At 40.8% G+C, this 18778-nt stretch overlaps 2 protein-coding genes and 1 long non-coding RNA gene across 12 annotated transcripts in view; 1 reads left to right on the top strand and 2 right to left on the bottom strand.

The window, feature by feature from the left end:
- GXYLT1 (glucoside xylosyltransferase 1) overlaps positions 1-10268 on the bottom strand; it is a 52844-nt gene extending 42576 nt beyond the window's left edge. For 4 of the 8 annotated variants that reach the window (XR_015750248.1, XM_087969258.1, XM_087969257.1 and 1 more), the window contains exon 1: positions 9808-10262. Coding sequence is in view for 7 of the 8 variants with exons in the window: in XM_087969258.1 (XP_087825384.1) it covers positions 9808-10025 (218 nt within the window). In the remaining variant the exon portion in view is untranslated. Of the gene's footprint in view, positions 1-9807 lie in introns of all 8 variants that reach the window. The other 4 variants (XM_087969261.1, XM_087969263.1, XM_087969262.1 and 1 more) reach the window with 3 other exon arrangements.
- A 730-nt stretch (positions 10269-10998) lies between these two features.
- YAF2 (YY1 associated factor 2) overlaps positions 10999-18778 on the bottom strand; it is a 36716-nt gene continuing 28936 nt past the window's right edge. For 2 of the 3 annotated variants that reach the window (XM_026669119.2, XM_087969274.1), the window contains one exon: positions 14257-17276. In XM_026669119.2, coding sequence (XP_026524904.1) covers positions 17039-17276 — 238 coding nt within the window. In that variant the 3' untranslated portion in view covers positions 14257-17038. Of the gene's footprint in view, positions 11047-11787; positions 11897-14256; positions 17277-18778 lie in introns of those variants that run through there. The other variant, XM_087969275.1, reaches the window with a different exon arrangement.
- Positions 11038-14986, top strand: LOC148130103 (uncharacterized). The gene is made up of 2 exons (XR_015750255.1): positions 11038-11264; positions 12879-14986. It is a non-coding gene; the product is annotated as an uncharacterized LOC148130103 (long non-coding RNA).

Here is an 18778-nt window from a genome sequence, read left to right as displayed (position 1 = left end):
AAAGGATGTTAACCAAAGAGCCAAAGAGCACCCAGGACAACCCTTCATAGTCCAGGGCATCGCAGCAGTTCTCCTCCAGAGGAACACAAACAGCAACTTGCAAACTTGCACATACATCTCCAAAAAACTGACAGACACTGATAGGAGGTGGGTGGGAGAAGGAAGCCTATGTGGTCAGGTGAGATCTACTGATCTGGAGATACTATCTTGAAGGCAGCAATGGGCCATTTGAAGTGTGGACTGATCACAAGAACCTAGAGGCACTCAAAACACCATGAAAACTCTCTCCAAAGCAAGTTTGCTGGGCACAGTATTTCAAACAGTTCAAGTTTGAGCTAAAGTACATCCCTGGGGGGAAAAGCCTCCTGGCAGATGCCCTATCTCACAAACTGCAGTACAACAGTAAATGTGAAGAGATAGTCCATGCCATGATTCTCCCCTCTCAACCTGCCTCACAAGCCGTGATCAGAGGACAGGCTAGACAACAAGAAATTGCAGACGGGGGAGGAATGACCAAAAAACTTAGAACTGCCAGCCAATCCCTGGTACAAAAATAACCAAGAGACCCTGACCCTGAGACAGATAGTTTGGAAAGGCTCCAAATTTTATGTGCCCGACAGTCTGCAACTCCAAGTGCTCCAATAAAGTCACGATTCTAAGCAGACAGACCATTTTGGCTACTTGAAAACCCTACATCTGGGCAAAAGGCAGTTTTGGTGTCAAAGATGAAAAAGGACATTGAGGACTATGTTAAAAGCTGTGCCATTTGTGCCACCATGAGGAAGAGGCCAGGGAAGACTCCCAGGTTATTTCAGTCCATTCAATCCATTCAGCAATCCATCCAGACCCCGGGAAAAGATTGCCATGGACTTTATTGTTGAACTCCCTGAGAGTGGCAGGAATACGGTTATTTGGACGGTAATTGATTTATTCTCAAAACAAACCCATTTTATAGCTTGCCCAGGGCTCCTGTCAACAAAAAAACCTGGCCAAGCTATTCATAAGGCAGATTTATAGGCTGCATGGTATCCCCTGCAGAATAATCTCTGATAGGAGGGGTACAATTCACTGCTATGTTCTGGAGGGAATTCATTCAGTACATTGGGTCTTCACTGAGCCTTAGCTCAGCCTTTCATCCACGTACCAATGGGACCACAGAACGTATAAATGCTATGATGGAGCAATACTTGAGGTGCTATGTCAGCTACCAGCAATCTAACTGGAAAAAGTTACTGCCGTTCACTGAGGTGGAATACAATAATATGGTGCACGGCAGTACTTGGCTGACCCTTTCTCAGGTCACCAGTGGCATGGAATTCGTCCCCATGCCTGAACTCCCCAGGGAGCCTCCCTCATCCATGTTACTAAATGAATGGATGGAGTCGCTGAAGGAAGTGTGGGAAAATACCAAATGGGTGTTTCAAGAGGCAGCAAAAATCCATAAAATGCAAGTTGATAAACACTGCAGCCCCCAAGTGCCATTTCAAGTGGGGGGAGGAAGGTTTATCTTGCTACGAAGTACCTGAAATTAAAGCTACTTTGTAAAAAGCTAGGACCTGTCCCCATAGTGAAAGTCATCAACTCTGTTACAATACAGCTTAGAATCCCTCACTTGTTAGGAAAAGTGCACCTGGTTTTTCATAGCACCTTGTTAAAGCTGGCAGTAGGCTCCCAGATCAGAATGGTAGATCAGGAAGCCCCAAAACCAATAGTGGTGCAATGGGAAACACATTATGAGGTAAAGGAAATCTTAGATTCTAGATTACGTAGGGGCCGCTTGCAGTATCTAGCGCAATGGAAGGGGTACCCACTCTCTGAGGAAACCTGGGTCAAAAGCTAGGATGTAAAAGCAGACAGATCGTTAAGCAGTTCCACAATGATTACCCCCAGAAGCCTAAGGACCCCCCAGGAGGTGGACCGGGAGGCTAGAGTGAATCTTGAGTAACATCTCTGCAATTTTTTTTCTTTGCAGGAAGTCCTCTTCAATTAAGAGCCTATCAACCCTGAAGCTCACCTGACCGAGGCCATTTTGAGGCTTCAGTGTTGTCACTGTTACTGAGGGATAGGGAGGGGGGCCTAGAGATAGTGGGGGTTTGTAGTCAAAACAAAGTACTTTCTCCTGGGAACCAAGGATATTCCCACGGGTGGCTGGAGAGAGGAGGAGCGATGTTGCCTGATAACCAGATGGGATCTCGATTGGACCATGTGACTGATTGTTTGGGAAAAGGTAACTTTTACTTTTAATTTGGTGAAAACCGCAGGAATGCAGTCTCGGTTTTCACCAGCTTATGCCAATATGGTATGTCCAATAAACCAATTTTTTTGAGGAACCGACTTGCCTTGGAGCTTTGTTATGGATGTATTACTTGGAACCCTGACACTATGCTTTTTGGGATCTTTCCTCTGCTGTGGAATACCATGCATGTAAAGGCATAGGGGGATAAACATTTTGTGATTAATGATGGATGGGAAGTAACACAGCTTGAATTTTAATAAAGTATGCTTTATATATTTTTATGAAAATTAGATGGATTAATATAGATTGTTTACTTACATGGATACTTTTATGATAGTAAACAGCCCAAATTCTTTAATATTTAGAGTATACAAACTGCAACAAATAAAATGCTGGAGTACTTGGAAACATTTTTTATAAAAAGACCAAGATACAACATCAAGTAAATATTCAAGTAGAGTTAAAATGCTGACTATCGTGAAAGGGATGGGAAAAGGAACCACCAGGAAACTGATGCAAGAACAAGTGCAAAGGGATTATTATTACAAAGGGATTATTATTACAAGTGTAAAGGGATTGTTATTATGGAGATATTGTACAATTGAATGAAATGTTACTGTGGGACAATCATACTTTCATATAATCCATATTAAATACACCTAATTCTTGCTTAACAAATTAATGTGCAAAGTAATTATGCTACATAAATTTGGTAGGATAATTAAAAATGAAAATAGTATTGCCTTTTTATGATCAACACACTTAATTCTGTAGTGCTTTTCATACAAAAGTAATCATATGGTACTAATAAAACAGCTTGAAAAAGTTACCGTATTTATCGGCGTATAACACGCACTTTTTTCCCCCTGAAAATAGGGGCAAATGATGTGCGTGTTATACGCCCGATATAATGTTAAAAGCCTTCGGTGAATGCTGCTGGGATCGGGATCAAGGACACAAATGAAAGAAGGGGAGGGAGGAAGCAACCGAAGCCTGTCCTTCTCTCTGGGTCAGCTCTCTCAGTCGCTCTCTCGCTCCTCCACCAGCACAGGAAGAAACTGCTTCAAAGAAGCGGGGGAGGGGCTTTCCTGTCGCCGCAGCTTCCCTGAAGCGCCCGTTTCTCCCCCCACCCCACCCCGTCCGCCCGCCCGCCCGCAGTGCTCTGTTCTGCCTGCCTGCCTGCCTTCGTTAATGGTTGAATCGGAACAGTGGTAATAATATTAATAAAAAAAAAGTTCTGAGCTACCCTTATTTTGCTTCAAAGTTTTTATTTAGAAATTTAATTTTTTTTTCCTGAAATTTCCCTCTTAAAATGAAGATGTGTGTTATACGCCTGTGCGTGTTATACGCCGATAAATACGGTAATTACATGGACTGAGACACACAAAAACCTTTAAGTTACAGGAGTCTAAATCCCCATAAGTCAATACTGAAGACAAGGCCTCTACTCGTCTTCAGATAGTATTAGGGCTAACCCTTTATCCAGACCCTCTTGCAAGAAGTCCAGGATCTGAGGGATGGACACTGCTGTGGGATCCAGACCTGCCTTAACACACCAACTACAGAATACCTTCCAAGTAGAATTGTAAATTCTGTTGGTGGAAGGCCTCTTGGAAGCCTGTGTCGTCTGAATCACCCTTCTTGAGAAGTTGTCCCTCGTCAGGAGCCACCTCTCAAGTGCCAGGCAGTCAGTTGGAGCCACTGAGGCTCCGGATGGATCAAGACCCCCTGGCTGAGAGAGATCCTGTCTCGAGGGATTCTCCAAGGCTGGGACACAGAGAGACTGACAAGGTCTGCAAACCATGGCTGTCTGGGCCAATAGGACGCGATCAGCAAGAGCTCTGCCTGCTCCACGAGAAGTTTCCGGATTACTCCCAGTATGATGGGGAGAGGAGGGAAGGCATATAAGAGGTCCCTGGGCCATGCATAGTGGAGGGGTTGATTCCCTCTGCTCCCAGGGTTGGAAACCTCGTGAAGTATCTGGGCAGTTGTGAGTTCGTCGGGGTGGCAAATAAATCCAGGACTGGATGGCCGAAACTCTGGCACAGTTCTTTCAGCTGCTGCTGGAGATGCCCCCCCCCCCAAGAGGCTGGCGTCTCAGGTCAAAGTCAGATGGCTGGGCTCCTTGAATAGTGTTGCCGTGGCGATTGCTGAGGACACCCACTACCTGAGGGACCTGAGAGTCTCTAATGGGACCCTGACCTTGGCTCTGGAATTGCTGCTCTCTTTCCTCTGGAATGGTAGAAGGAACCATTGCAGAGTCCTTAGGTGTGATCTGGCCCATGGAACAATGGCTTTACAAGAGACCATCTTGCCCAGGAGTTGAGATAGAACAATGGAACCAAACGTTCTGCCCTGATTTGAGTGACCGAGGACTTGATACTGTCCTGTCGCTCCTGGGAAAGACAGACCATGCACAGCCTGGTGTCTATCACTGTTCCTAAATGGAGCAGTCGAGTGGTAGGAACCAGGTGACTTTTCTGAAAATTTATGGAGAATCCGTGTTCCTGAAGAACACGGATTGTAGTCTCCAGATCCTGCTGAGCAAGCTGGGGCAAGGACGATTGGATGAGAATATTGTCCAGGTAGCACTGGAGATGCATCGGGATAGATCTGAGGTGCGCTGCCAGAATCTTTGTGAATGACCTGGGAGCTGAGGCTAAACCGAACAGTAGAGCTCTGTACTGGAAGTGAAGATTCGAGTAACAGAACCTGAGGTACCATCGGTGCCGGGAACGGATGGGGATGTGAAGATAAGCCTCCGTCAAATCAATCGATGACAGGAGGTCGCCCTCTCTGATGCCGTCCAAGATTGACTGCAGAGAGTGCATTTTAAACCTCTTGTACGTCAAATGGACGTTTAACCTTTTGAGGCCCAGAATTGGTCTCCATCCCCCCCGAGGCCTTCAGAATGAGGAAAACAATCAATTAGAATCTGTGACCCCATTGATCTTCTGGACTGGCTCGATGGCCTGGATATCCAGGAGGTGTTGGATCCATGAGATCTCTCTTGGTGGTGTTCCTGGAGGTGGGGCAATGGACAAAGTGCCTTGGAGGAATGGAGAAAAATTCCAGAGTTAGGCCAAATCTTAGAGTGTTCAGAACCCACAAATCTGAAGTCAACTTCTCCCACTGGTGGGCAAATAGACCTAGGCACCCACCAATCAGTGGAGAGCTCTGACAGTTACTTGAACCGGCAAAAGGGACGTTCCCCCCTCCCCCACAAAAGGGCTGCTTGGCCTGAGGATGCTGTTGCTGTCTAAGCCTATCCCAGAAGGAAGATCTATCCTGTCGGTCAAACCAGGAGGGAAAAGGACGCTGAAAGGAGGAGCGATCAGCAACATTGTCCGATTGATGAAAGGAAGGCTGACGCCCGTAAGGCGAAACCCACCTATCAGCTCTCCTAGTAACGGAGGACAAGACTTTACGCTTGTCTTTGTTCTCCATTAAGAATGGATTCAAGGCCTCTCCGAAGAGAGTCGAACCTGTGTAGGGAGCAGAAGCCAACCTCCATTTGGTCTTGGTGTCCGCCTGCCATTGGCGAAGCCACAAGAGCCTGCGGGAGGAGTTGTTAGAGGCGAGAGCCCTAGAGGAGAAACGGGCAGCATGTAACGAGGAATCAGCCGAAAACTCTGCTGTTGCCACCAGTTCGTTAATATCCTGGTGAATACGTGTCTCCTCTGGAAAAACTCTTTTGCCTGTAACTCCTTGAGCCAGAGCAAGGAGGTCCTTACAAAAAAGGAGGCGGCCGTGGCTGCCTTAAGTGCCTAGTCATTGGCCAAGTGTGTTCGGTGGAAATTCAATTCCGCTTTCCTGTCCTCAGGCTTTAAGGCCTCAACAATGTCCCTGGAGACCGCTCAGGGGGAAACAAGAAAAGACAGAGGATCCCTCACTGAGGGTACCTGACAAGAAAGGAGCCATATTGAAGTACCTCATATCATTGCTGCCTAGTTTATTTCAAGTTCATCATCAGAGAAACCTTGGCCCAACTCCACCTCCTCTAATACAGAGGCTCTATGCCTGAATGAATGGGCTGGGGATGCGGCCCTATGTGACTGCTCAGCCTCTTTAGCATACAAATAATGGTGAGGTTGCTGGGAATGTGTCTCAGAAGAGACAGAAGCAGTCCGGCTCCCAAGATGCAAGGTATTGGCCACACCCTGGGAGATAGCCTGTAAAATGAGGACCTTAGGTTCCTCAGATAGGCCAGGCTCCTGCCTCTTTGCTGGATGGAGTCCCACTGAAGTTGGGGGTGGGGGTTAAAGATCTCTGCCTAAACTGGGGATCAGGTCCTACAGTTGCTCTACAGTCAAAGGGAAAACTGCTGTTTGAATCTGACCTTCTGTTGGAAATATAGAAAAATGTTCCCTATTGCCCTCTGGTGACCAGCTCATAAGAACTGCAACAGTAGTCTGCAAAACTGGCTGTGGGGGGAGGAAATTTGTTTCTCCAGAGCCCTCATTCTCCTATCCACATCCTTTTCTTCAGCTCTGGAAAGTTTTCTGGAATAAAGGGCCTTTGCTTTGATTTTTCCAGCAGCCTCCTCGCTGGCTGATTTGCCTCTTCTGGAGCTGGCTCTCTTGCTGGGAGGAGAAGATGGCCAACAGCCCTGCCATGCTGTTGCCCGTCAGAAACTGATCAGCCCTCTTGACAGCACTTTAGCCCCTTTGTTGACTGCTGCTGAAATGGGGCTAAAGAAGGCTGGGCTGTGGCGGCAAGCCAGAACACTGTTCCTGTAGCTCTCAGTCTGAAGCTGTCAGGAAAAAGGCAAAACTGACAGCAGAGGATGGACAAGCCAACGGAGGCTTCCAGACTAGCCTCCTTAACACAAGCGGTGCTAAAAAGCCAAACTGCAAAGGTCGCTAAAGCTGCTATAGCCGCTAAGCCAAAAAAAGGGAAAAACTTTTCAAAAGGCAAAAACAAACAAACAACCCAGCTGTTTAGCAGCTAGCGGCATTTCAAAAAAAGTGGCACCTGGGCAAATGGAGCCTTTTGCAAGCGACGGACTTCCCGTGCATGGAAAACTCCCCTCCCTGACAAGAAACAGCTGCAAGGGAGGAAAGCTACAGGGACTCTAAGGGCAATAAAAAAGAGGAGGGGGAAAAAAGTCTCAGCAGTGCTTTAAAGCAGGGGTCCCCAACCACCGGTCCGCGGACCGATACTGGTCCGTGGAACAAGTCCTACCGGGCCGCTGGTTTGCTGGGCGCCGCCATCTTTTTTGATGAAAAAGTGCTTCCGGTGAGCTTTTCCGGGTAGAAAGCTCACCGGAAGCACTTTTTCATCAAAAAGATGGCGGCGCAGCGCTGAGCTTTCTGGTGAGCATTTCTACCGGAAAAGCTCACCGAGCGCTGGCGCCGCCATTTTTTGATGAAAAAGTGCTTCCGGTGAGGTCACCGAAGCACTTTTTCATCAAAAAAAGATGGCGGCGCCCAGCTGATGCCGGTACCGGGCCGCAGCATAAAAAAGGTTGGGGATCATTGCTTTAAAGCACTGCAAAAGCTAACTGTCAGCACCAAAGGGACAATTGAAGAATCTACGTTTCTGTCTGGAGATTGAGGACCCAATCAAGCCACAACCTCCTAGGGCAAGACTGAGTCATGAACTGGTGAAAGTGACAGTTGACAAGGGTTGTGGCTAAAATTATGGATTCAGTCTCCGGGCAGAATGGCATGTGTCAACGCAGCTATGGATTCTCCAATCATTGTGCTGGAGAACTATTGTTTCTCTTCCAAAACGTCCCCATAAAACTAGAAAAAAAATTCTTTGATGATTTGGACAAATTAATACTGAAATTTATATGGCAAAAGAAAAAACCTAGAATTAAATGAAAATTGCTGCAAGATGCCAAAGAAAGGGGTGGATTTGGCTTGCCTGATTGGGAAATTTTTTATAGGGCTGCAATTCTCACATGGGTAAAAGATTGGATCAACCTTAAGAACAGAAGACTGTTAACTTTAGAAGGCCACAATCTACAGGCAGGATGGCACACTTTTTATGGCAGGATAGACAAGAGACAAGACTGATACTTCCAAAGACTTTGTTTTTGGCATGGAATAAAACTAGACGACAAATACACCAATATGGTTATTCACATTGGAAGCTCTGATGTATCCACATTTGCTTCGTCAAGGGAAAATTATTACCTATGAGGATACCTTAAATGAGAAAGGAGAATTAAAATCAAGGCAAGAATTGAAAGAACAAGGAGCAGATATAGAATGACGGACTTACCAATCAAGTTATAGGAAAGACATGAAAGATTGGGGAATTAGTAGACAAAAAACACAATAAGATGAAATACTATTGGGAACAGATGACAAATTGATAAGGAAAATTTATAGAGTACTATTGGAATGTAAATTAGAGGAAGAAAAAGTAAAAGAAACTATGTTGGCATGGATGAAATATTTTGGGCATAGTATGAATTTGGACAAATGGCAAATTCTATGGGAATGAAATAAAAAAATAACATTGGCCACATCATATAAAGAAAATTTATATAAAATGTTTTAGTATGAATTTGGACAAATGGCAAATTCTATGGGAATGAAATAAAAAAATAAGATTGGCCACATCATATAAAGAAAATTTATATAAAACGTTTTATACATGGCATATTCCCCCAACAAAATTGGCTAAAATGTATCCAAATTTATCCCCTATATGTTGGAAATGCGCTAAGGAAAATGGATATTATCACATATGGTGGACTTGTAGGAAAGCCCAAAAACTTTGGCATAAAATCCAGAGCTGGTTAGATGTGTGAAACTAAAGTAGAATATAAACAGGAACTTTTCTAATTGGGAATCAATTTAGAGGGATATAACAAAGATATAATATATCTAATAATACATCCATTTTACAGCTACAAGATTAGTTTATGCCCCAAAATGGAAATGTAAGGAAATTCCAGATGAAATAGAGATAATCAGAAAGACATGGACATGCGCAGAAATGGACAAATTGACGCAAGAATTAAAAAATAAAGATCTGAATACTATCAAAAATGGAAAAAGTTTTACCACTGGTTGGAAAAAAGGAAGGATCAGGGTTATTAAAAATAACTAATGTTAATGTATATACTATATATTATGTATATAGTATGAAAACATGTATTATTCTTCATACGAATTAGCGATGTAGACAACTAGGTGTGTCAGGATAATTACACCACGTTCATTATTTTTAAATGCCTTTTTTTCTTTTTTGTTCAATAAAATTATTTTTTAAAAAACAAAAGCCGGTAATATTCTTGTGAATATTATTATTCGTAGTTCTATTAGTTAAAGTAGTATTTTCGTGTAACAAATATATGGGGATGTATAAACAACCTGAAACTTCATGGAGTCGATGGGATGGATATCTTTGCCTAGGGTCTATTTACTGAAGTAGCAACTCTTAGCAAGGGACCACCTGGCGGGCTTTTCCTCTCTTTCTTGGGGACCCAGCCCACCCACCCGTCCACTGCTCGTGAAAGATGGAGAAAGGGAGAAAGGGAGAGCCTTTCTGGGGAGGGGAAGAGACCCTTTCTCCCCCCCCCTCCCCCCAAGCTTAAGAGCCGAGCTTTATACCTCTCCGGACCCGACCGCCGCTGTCTCTCGTCGCGGCCTACGCTTCCCGCCACAGCTTCCAAGCGCGTGTCGCCGCCACTCCGGACTGGAAAGGCGGAGTCCCCCCGGCGCCAGGGCGCCTCCTGTTCTAGCGACAGAGCCAGTTGGCTGAACGTGTACAGCAGCGAGCACAAACCGCAGCCCAGGCACAGCAACACCACCCGAGCCAGCCGCCGCATTTCTCCCGTGGCCCCGGCCGCCAGCTGAAGCCGGAGCCTTGGGAACGCCAATCCCAGCGGCGACGGGCAGAAATTCTGCTGGAGACCGACGACGCGTCCCCTCAGCCGCTTTTGAGACTCGGAAAGGCGGCCGACGCAAGCAAAGAACGACGACAGCGTCACTTCGGTCCCCAACGCTGGACGAGGAGTGGGAAGAGCCCTCTGTGAGGTGAAGGTGGCGCCAGTTTAGGTGGCTCTGCCTCAGCGAGGAGGAGCCAAAAGCGCCCGCCCAAGAGCGGCTTGGTGGCGGGAGGGCCTTGGGCCTTAGCTGCTTGGGTGGAGCCACGAAGGCTGCCGAAGGCCAATCCCGGCAGCGGGGACGTTGAGCTACGGATTTTGAGCGAGAAACGCTTCGGCGGTCGGGGAGCCGAGGGGGTTGACATGAATTAAAGCACAAACGGCAGAGGAGCTGGTTCTTGTTCAATCGACTGTGGCCTTTATTCCAAAGAAACGGTGCATAAAGTGGACGTTCTGCCGTAAGACCCCAGTGCAGTTACTTGGAAGCCATGATCGGAACTTAAAATTAGGAGAGGCGATATGTGGGGTTGTTTCTGATCTTGGGTTTTCAACCTGATCGGCAACAAGCTCTAGATTACAGGGTGTCAAACCGTGGCAACTTTAAGACTTGTGGACTTCAACTCCCAGAGTTCCTCAGCCAGCTTTGCTGGCTGAGGAACTCTGGGAGTTGAAGTCCACAAGTCTTAAAGTTGCCAAGGTTGGACACCCCTGCTCTAGAATTTCAGGGCGTTTTTTTTTTTTTTCTTTTCTTCCCAGGTGGCAAACATTGACTTTAGAATCAACTGCATGCAAAAAAACGTGCCATACTCTTGAAATGGGACTTCCCGTCTAAATAGGTCCACTATCATATGATGTGGCGTTTTTAGGTTCTCATGCATAATGTAATAATAAAAATAGCACCAAACAAAATTGTGAAGAAACTTATTTTTTATCAAGATGCTCTTCTGCCAACATATAATTCTATCTGGAAGATAAAAACAGAAAGTTAACAAAAAGCAGTAAAATACAGTACAGTATGAGGCCAGCCCACTGCCCAACATCTCTGGATGGCTGTTTTATTTTTTTATGATAAACCACAATATCTTGAGTTATTTTTTGTAAATTAATAATTTGCTTGAGAACCTTTAATCCTTCGAAGGAAAGCACCTACATAAACTGGATTCCTTGGCATTACAAGAACTGGTAAGTAGAAAGCTGCAACCTCTTTTGAACACTGTGATACAGTCAACTTTAAAGGAGAGGGTGATTACTGATTACAATCAACATCTGTCTCTGAAATATGTTGACCATGACCCTATTGTACAAACAACTCTTTTTCTCTGTGTAATAATGAAAAACTATGTGTTGTCAGAATACAAGATCAACTGATAACTGGATATTCCATAAAATAACTTTGTTTTAGAAATGCATAAGGAGAAATTTTCTGACAGAACAATCAACCAATTGAATAGCTTGCCTACAGAAGTTGTGGGAGCTTCATCACTGGAAGCTTTCAAGAAGAAACTGGACTTTATTTATCTAAAGGAATACTCTTCCAAAAGAAACCAATTACTCTTATTTCCAAAAAAACCAGAATTGCATCATTTCATCAGACTGACATGCTGAGCAATTAGTCAGAGCTAATTATAGAGGAATCATAAAACCATTTTCCTCATTCTGTTCCATTGAAAGCTGTGTTGTATGGTAAAAGCCTTCAAAAACTTACTGATGTCTGATGAAGTTCACCAATTGCTGGGTGGCTTTGGGAGTGGACAGATTGACAGTTGACAAGCCTACTGCTGAGTGGGAGCAGTTTCAACAAACAAAAAGGAAACCTGTTTAACGATAGGATGAAGTCTTCATCAAATATATGTCAAAAGAACCAAATTTAATTTTGTAATTACTGTTTAATTAATGAATTATGATCCTTTCATAACATCATAGGTTTATTTTAGAATAAAATCAGATATATTAGCCTTATAGGTAATAAAAATCAATATTCTCCATGATTGAGTAGAGAAAGTATCCTAAGTTAACCATCAGAATAAAATTTTTACAGATGGTATTTTCTACAGCAGGGGTGTCAAACTCACGTCATCACGGCAGTGTCACGTGATGTAACGGGACTTTTTTCTCCACTAAACTGGGTGTGGGTGTGGCTAGCACGTGACGCATCCAGCCCACAGGCTGGGAGTTTGACAGCCCTGTTCTACGGCAAGAAATTCTCTTTTTTATTCTGACATTCTATTTTTGTCTCCTGATTCATTTAAGAATATTTTTTTAAAAAAGTAATTCAACATTTATGAGCAAAAAAAACACCCCTTCCCTTGTTTGCTACAAATATCAGAATATTTTTTGTAAAATCTTACAAACTGTTTTGATAGACTATATATAATTGAATTTAACAAAGAAAGTCCTAATTTATTTGGAATATTTATTTAAAAAAGGAAATTGAGGTATTTCTTAAGGAAAAGTTAATATATTATAGTAAATGGACTCAGTTATATTCACTTTTTTTGATACAGCAAAATGTTTCAATTTTATTAGTGATTTATAATTCTCAGTACTTACCACATCAGTTAATCATTTAAAATATACTAATTTCTAATAATAAAATTATGTAGATCTTGAAATAATAATTCTAAATAATTCACTGATTTTTAGTTCCTTTGAATTAAGTGTTGGCTTCTGGTGACTGCGTGAACTAGGCACTGCAGTTTTCTTGGAAAGATTTTGGAAGTGATTTGCCATTGTTTCCTTCCTAAGGGTGGGATAATTGTTCAGTGTGAGGACTAGCCATAAGCCATTTTTTTTCAGAATTGCTGTAACTGGGTCATGAAATCTGAATACATAGGATACAGAATGAAATGTTTGTTAGATTAATATCCTACCTGTCTTCCTAGAGCTGAAGGGAAATCTAGGGATTCTGCAACCAGGAGGGAAACAATGCCTCCTCTCCTCTGTATTTTCAAATGTTATTCTGAATGCATTTTGGAACATGTGCATCTTAGGCTACATGGAGAGCAAAAGACTTTTATACGGTACAGTATTGGATAATAACTCATTCAATGGGACAGGAACTCAGAAAACAACCTTTGCTGTAGCAGCTGTCATTACACGATGTCTCCCCCCAAGTCAGGTTGGTCACTCCCTTATCTTTTAGAACAACAAAAACAGTACTATTCTACTATTTGCATAAGGTTTTAATTATTTATAGCCGATATTTGAGATATGTTAGAGTAATTTATTTTTCTCTACCTAAGTCAAAAGTGTAATAAATTAGATAGCATATACATTTCTGTAATAAAACAGCAACCCAGTGCTTCTATAAGTAATAACTCATTGGTAGTAAGTAGCCCATGGAATTTTTTAGGATTGTATTCTGCTTCTAATGAAAGAGCATGCCTGATATTCATGATCACTGTCAAGCTTAATTTGATATCGATGTCATATGTCTTAATAGGTTATTAAATTAATGTAATATGTTACATTTATAAATAAAATGTATTTATATCCATTTATAAAGATATGACATTATTACAATTACAAAATTGGATATTACAAAAGAAAATACTCTAAAGATGGATTGTTGTAAAGAAATTATGTAGAATTTAGTTTTGAAAGATATTTTGCATGAAAGAATCCAGTTCCTGCCATCCACAAGCTGAGCTAGCAACACTAGAGTTGCTGCAGTCACTGTCAAGATGACTGAATCATACGGACTAACTGGGTATCTAAATAGCTTCCTAAATAGTAGTGACAAAATGAATAACTAGATATGCCAATTATGTAGTTATAGCACTTGTAGATTTCAGTTACCCCCTAAGTGAATAGCCACATTTATGTTGTTTATTTATTGGGAAATTACCTAAAGAAATTTATTTTTAAAATTGGAAAAAAATATTAAAGGTTACAGAGAAATTAATTGCATTGTTCCCCAGTAAGACTTCAAGAAATAAACTCTGTTTAGAAACTAATAAAAGACCAAGCAGTATTTTGTAACATAAAAGTAGTCTGTGAGGGAGATGAGTGGTTCAAAAATGAGATAAATAAATAAATAAATAAAATAAAATAAACACCCCAATTTCAGCCTTTTCCGTTCTTATTCATTTAGGAGAACAGTTAATGTTAACTTATTAGACAGCAAAAGTAAGAAATGACATATTCAAGTTTTACATATCACATCAGACTTTCATTTTATGCAACTAACTGTATTTCACATTTAACATTGTACAAAATTGACAGTACCGTTGTGCCTGTAGAAGTACTGGAGTTAAAAACAGAAAAATACATTACTGCAAGAGACCAGCAAACATCACAGGGCTACAAAATTCAATTCTAGCTGAAAGGCTGTCACTATATATATTTAATATTTTTGGTTAGAATTATTACCAAATAACCTATGTAATTTTTTCATAGTTCACAAAATAAATATTTTAAGTGAAAAAAAAGTTAATTCCTAACTATTATGTGAAGTGCTCTCTTCAACAACAGGCAACTGGACTTTTTACCCAAACAAATAATATTAACAGCCTGATCCTATATATATTTTCCCAGAGTTAAGTTTCACTGAATTCAGTGGGATCTATCCAAGTAAGTGTGCATAAGATTAATCTAACACAGAAACTACAAATATATAAATTGACTAGACTTTCTGTTCTAGTTTATTATTTTAAGATCCATCATTATGAGAACCTTCATTTTTAAGTCACTCTGAGTCTGAAGGATATTTTCATGAAGATGTTTGTGGGTACAAAAATGCTAATATTGGTAACTGGTCCAAGCAACAGAAAAATACAATAAATTTTGAAAAATGAATTAGAATGCTTCTACTACTACTATTTACTCTGTGCAATTTAATGCTATGCATGTTTGTTTGGAAGTAAATTCCAAACAACACAGTACCTAATAATTCCCTAGGGCAGGGGTGTTAAACTCACAGCCCATGGGCCGGATGTGTCACATGCTGGCCACGCCTACCCCCGGTTTAGTGAAGTGGGAAAAAGTCACATAATATCATGTAACAACATGACATAAGTTTGACATCCCTGCCCTAAGGAAATAGCCTCAGGCCCAGCTGCATTTGCAGTAAATTATGAAGATACCAAAATAATATGGTTGATGATGTCATCATACAAAAGTTACTATTACGTACTTTGTGACCTGATTATATGACACAAATAAGCAGCAAGATATTATTGTGATGACATTGTACACATGCCATGAACCTCCCTCCCACTCAAGTTTGCGCTGCTGAGTAAAAATACAAGGATTGCACTGATTGCTGTAGTGCTATAAACTATGAACTCAGTGAGACATTTCTGAGTAGAAATGCATAGACTTTTGTGCTGTCTATTATAATGTGTAAGTTCTGAATTGCTAATTCATTGCCTTAGTAAATTAGATTGGGTTTACATTCTGATCAGTAAATGTCCTTCATTTAAATGGACAATCATATATAAAAACACCCTTAGAAGTTATAAATCATCTCTCTCCCACTATATTTCTAATTCTACAGTACAGGTGAGAGAGTTAATCATTAATTTGTACATTAAAACATTTAACTGATTGTAAACAAAAATTCAAAACCTATACTCATAAAAATATTTTATTGGAAAGTTTACATAATACTGAATGGGACTGTAAATCCTTTTGTTCTGTATTGTATATTGCTAAATGCATAAATGTCCAGTATATCAAAAACAAAGAACTGTGATTTACTCTATATTATTTAATAAAAATTATTTCAAAAAAATGCAAAAGGCTGATACAGGAACAAATGTAAAACAAACAGCATTTGCTTACTTATTTACTGTGATGCAACATTTAATATCACTGGCCTGAATCCTAAAGGCTGCAGAGATTCTTTTCACACCCATACGCACACCCGTACACAGGCACCATTGCTTTTAAAGTTCACCTCCTCCAACTGCAGTCCCCTTCACTACCCATTTTCAATCTTGGGAGATATTTGGGAATGCTCTCTGGTGCGATGCAAAGAACTATGGCTAAAAAAATAAATAAATAAACTACTAAACTCGTACACAAACTTAAAAGCCTCTTTGGATCACAGCCTTCTGCTGAACAGATATATCACGGAGAAAGTAAGTAAAAAATATCAATTATGATGGCACCATGTTTGTGATTTTAAAGTTATCAGTAATAGTTTTAAGATATACGTAGAATTAAAAAAACAAAATGACTAATAATTTCAGAATAAATTTATGTTCTATAACAGAATACCAGTGTATAAGGACAAGGCAGTACTATATTTGAATTATAAAGCTAAACAATTAATGTTTGTAACAGATTTACTTTTTTGCTTGTAAACATTAACAATAAATGTTCTAAATGTGTGAGGAAAATATTGGAGAAGCTAGCAACATTATTCAGTTACAATAATCCAGTAAAATTTGTTGGACATTGGCAAAAATTCATACGTTATATTTAATAACATTTTCCTATTCAAGCACACCAAGTACCAGCAGGTGTTTTAAAGATAATCATTACGAAAAGTCTTTTGCAGCAATAGTTGATTAAGTTGATCTTTGACTTACATACATATATAACTATGATTCACAATTCTCAAATAATACATATTTAGGCAGCTTGAACTATTTTTTTTAATTCATTCAGTACATGCCAATAGCATAGAATCCAAGACTTCTGTTAAAATTTACTAAAGTAAAAGAGGAAAAGGACTTGCCAGTTAACACTGCATGAAGAACATTCAAACCACATTTTCATGGCACCATTCTATATCAAGATTAAAAAGTTGATCTAAAAATGTTTTGTAGATTGCAATGCAATTTAATTGCACTGTAGCACTGCTTGTAAAAACTGCATAAATTATATTTGAGTAAACATAATCATGCACAATGATAAGAAGTCATGAAAATGTGGTAACTGTTGGCAGAAGTTGTATATATGTAATTTTTGAGAGGAACAACTAAATAATAAACTGAAGTAAATAAACTTTAATGAGATTCTCCATTCAGTGACGAGGCTTCTCCTCTAGGTGAAGATGACCTGGACATTCCTCTCTCTGTATTGTCAGAACTAGAACCACTCTGACTGTGCTGGTCTGCAGAAGCTGCACTTGAAGCAGGTGATGACTTAGTTTTTTCCTTAAAGTCTGTAATAATGACTGTCAGATCACCAACAGTAACTTCCAAATGTTGAGCACTACTTCGATCCACATTTTTCAATCTGGGCCTAAAATAATCAAATGAAAGAGGAAACTCAGAAAATGTTCCAGTCTTTTACGTTAAAGATTTTTCTGGAACCACAAAGAATGCTTGTATCTCCTTTATTACAATACAATTCATTAGTAAGATCTTTTAAAATTGATTGAACCTTTGAATTATGTCAAGCAAATGGCTTTGTTAGTCCTGATCCCTGAATATTTAAAATAGAAATGCCAAATACTAAATCTGAGGTTTTAGATAGGCCAGGCCTGGCCTATGATTCCAATCTCTTAATCTGTTTATTTATATTTCATATGTATTATTTATATAAATAACTCAAGAGGCAAAATCTATTAAATACTATTCCTTCCTCCTATCTTCCCTACAACAATAACCATATGATGTTAGTTGGCTGAGAAAAAGTGACTGGCCCAAAGTCACCCAGCCAGCTTTCATGACTAAAGTGGGAACCTGATGCTTCCACCATCTTGCTCACCAATATTATGACACACAATTTGACTAAAAGGAGAGGCCAGAGGAACATACGCAAAATTACTATGAGGAATATTTGAAACATTTTACAGATAAAGTGGTTCAGATCTGTTCTGATCTGAACTCTGGATGGGCAGTTCCTGTGGAGCTGACAGAAGTATGGTCCAACTTGGTTACCAGGCAGGAGTTTGAGCTTGTTGGTCATGAGCAAATAGACAGACCCAAGACAGCGATCAGTATATTAGATCTATGTCCCTCTGGGGACATGATGTGGTTGGGTCCAGGAAGTGGTAAATTATAGGTAATGCTCAATTTATGATCTGTAGTTTAAGGGACAGTTCACAATCATCACAACCTTGAAATAGGAGCTTTACAGCCCATAAAGCACTTCCAGCCATTATAAAACAACATACTGCAGTTTGGGCATTTATGACCAGTTGCCAAATGGCCTGTGATCCATGTGCAATCTTTTCTCATTTTTCCAAAAAATCAATGGAGAATCCATCAGGAAAGTTTGCAAGTGGTGGGGATGTTAGATTTGAGGTTCATTCCTCCAGCCCTCCCATATGCTGGAGAAAAGGAGCTCAAATCTGGCAAAATCAGTAATTAATATCTGTTTCAGTCCCTCAGGAGGGGAAAACATTAGCAAATGCTGGCATTTCCACCCTTCCAAGGAGAAAATGGCTCAGAATGCTGGCATTTACTAGTATTTTCATCAGATTTGAGGTGTGTTCCCCCGGCGCAAGATAATCCCTTGGCGTGCTAGGGTAACAGAATTCAAACCTGACACAAATGGTAGCGAATGGTAGGGTTCTGACCCTTTCAGGATGCTGGTGTTTGGTAGCACTTTCCACTCTGGAAAACAAAACACCAGTGAATGCCAGGTTTTATGCCCCTCCGGAGAAAATATTACTGATAAATAATAGAAAATACTTGTAGCTTGGATTTTAGTTTTTAGTGGTTTGCTCTCCAAGCTTGTTTCAATTTAGTTTCTGAATGTTTCGTTACCAGGCTAGGTAACATCATCAGCAGGATTTT

The sequence above is a fragment of the Notechis scutatus genome, chromosome 6 (genome assembly GCF_049901735.1).
Source record: "Notechis scutatus isolate UNSWTSFEM ecotype Mainland chromosome 6, rNotScu1.2, whole genome shotgun sequence".
In the NCBI taxonomy this organism is placed as follows: Eukaryota; Metazoa; Chordata; class Lepidosauria; order Squamata; family Elapidae; genus Notechis; species Notechis scutatus.
This window is presented reverse-complemented; position numbering and strand designations above follow the sequence as displayed.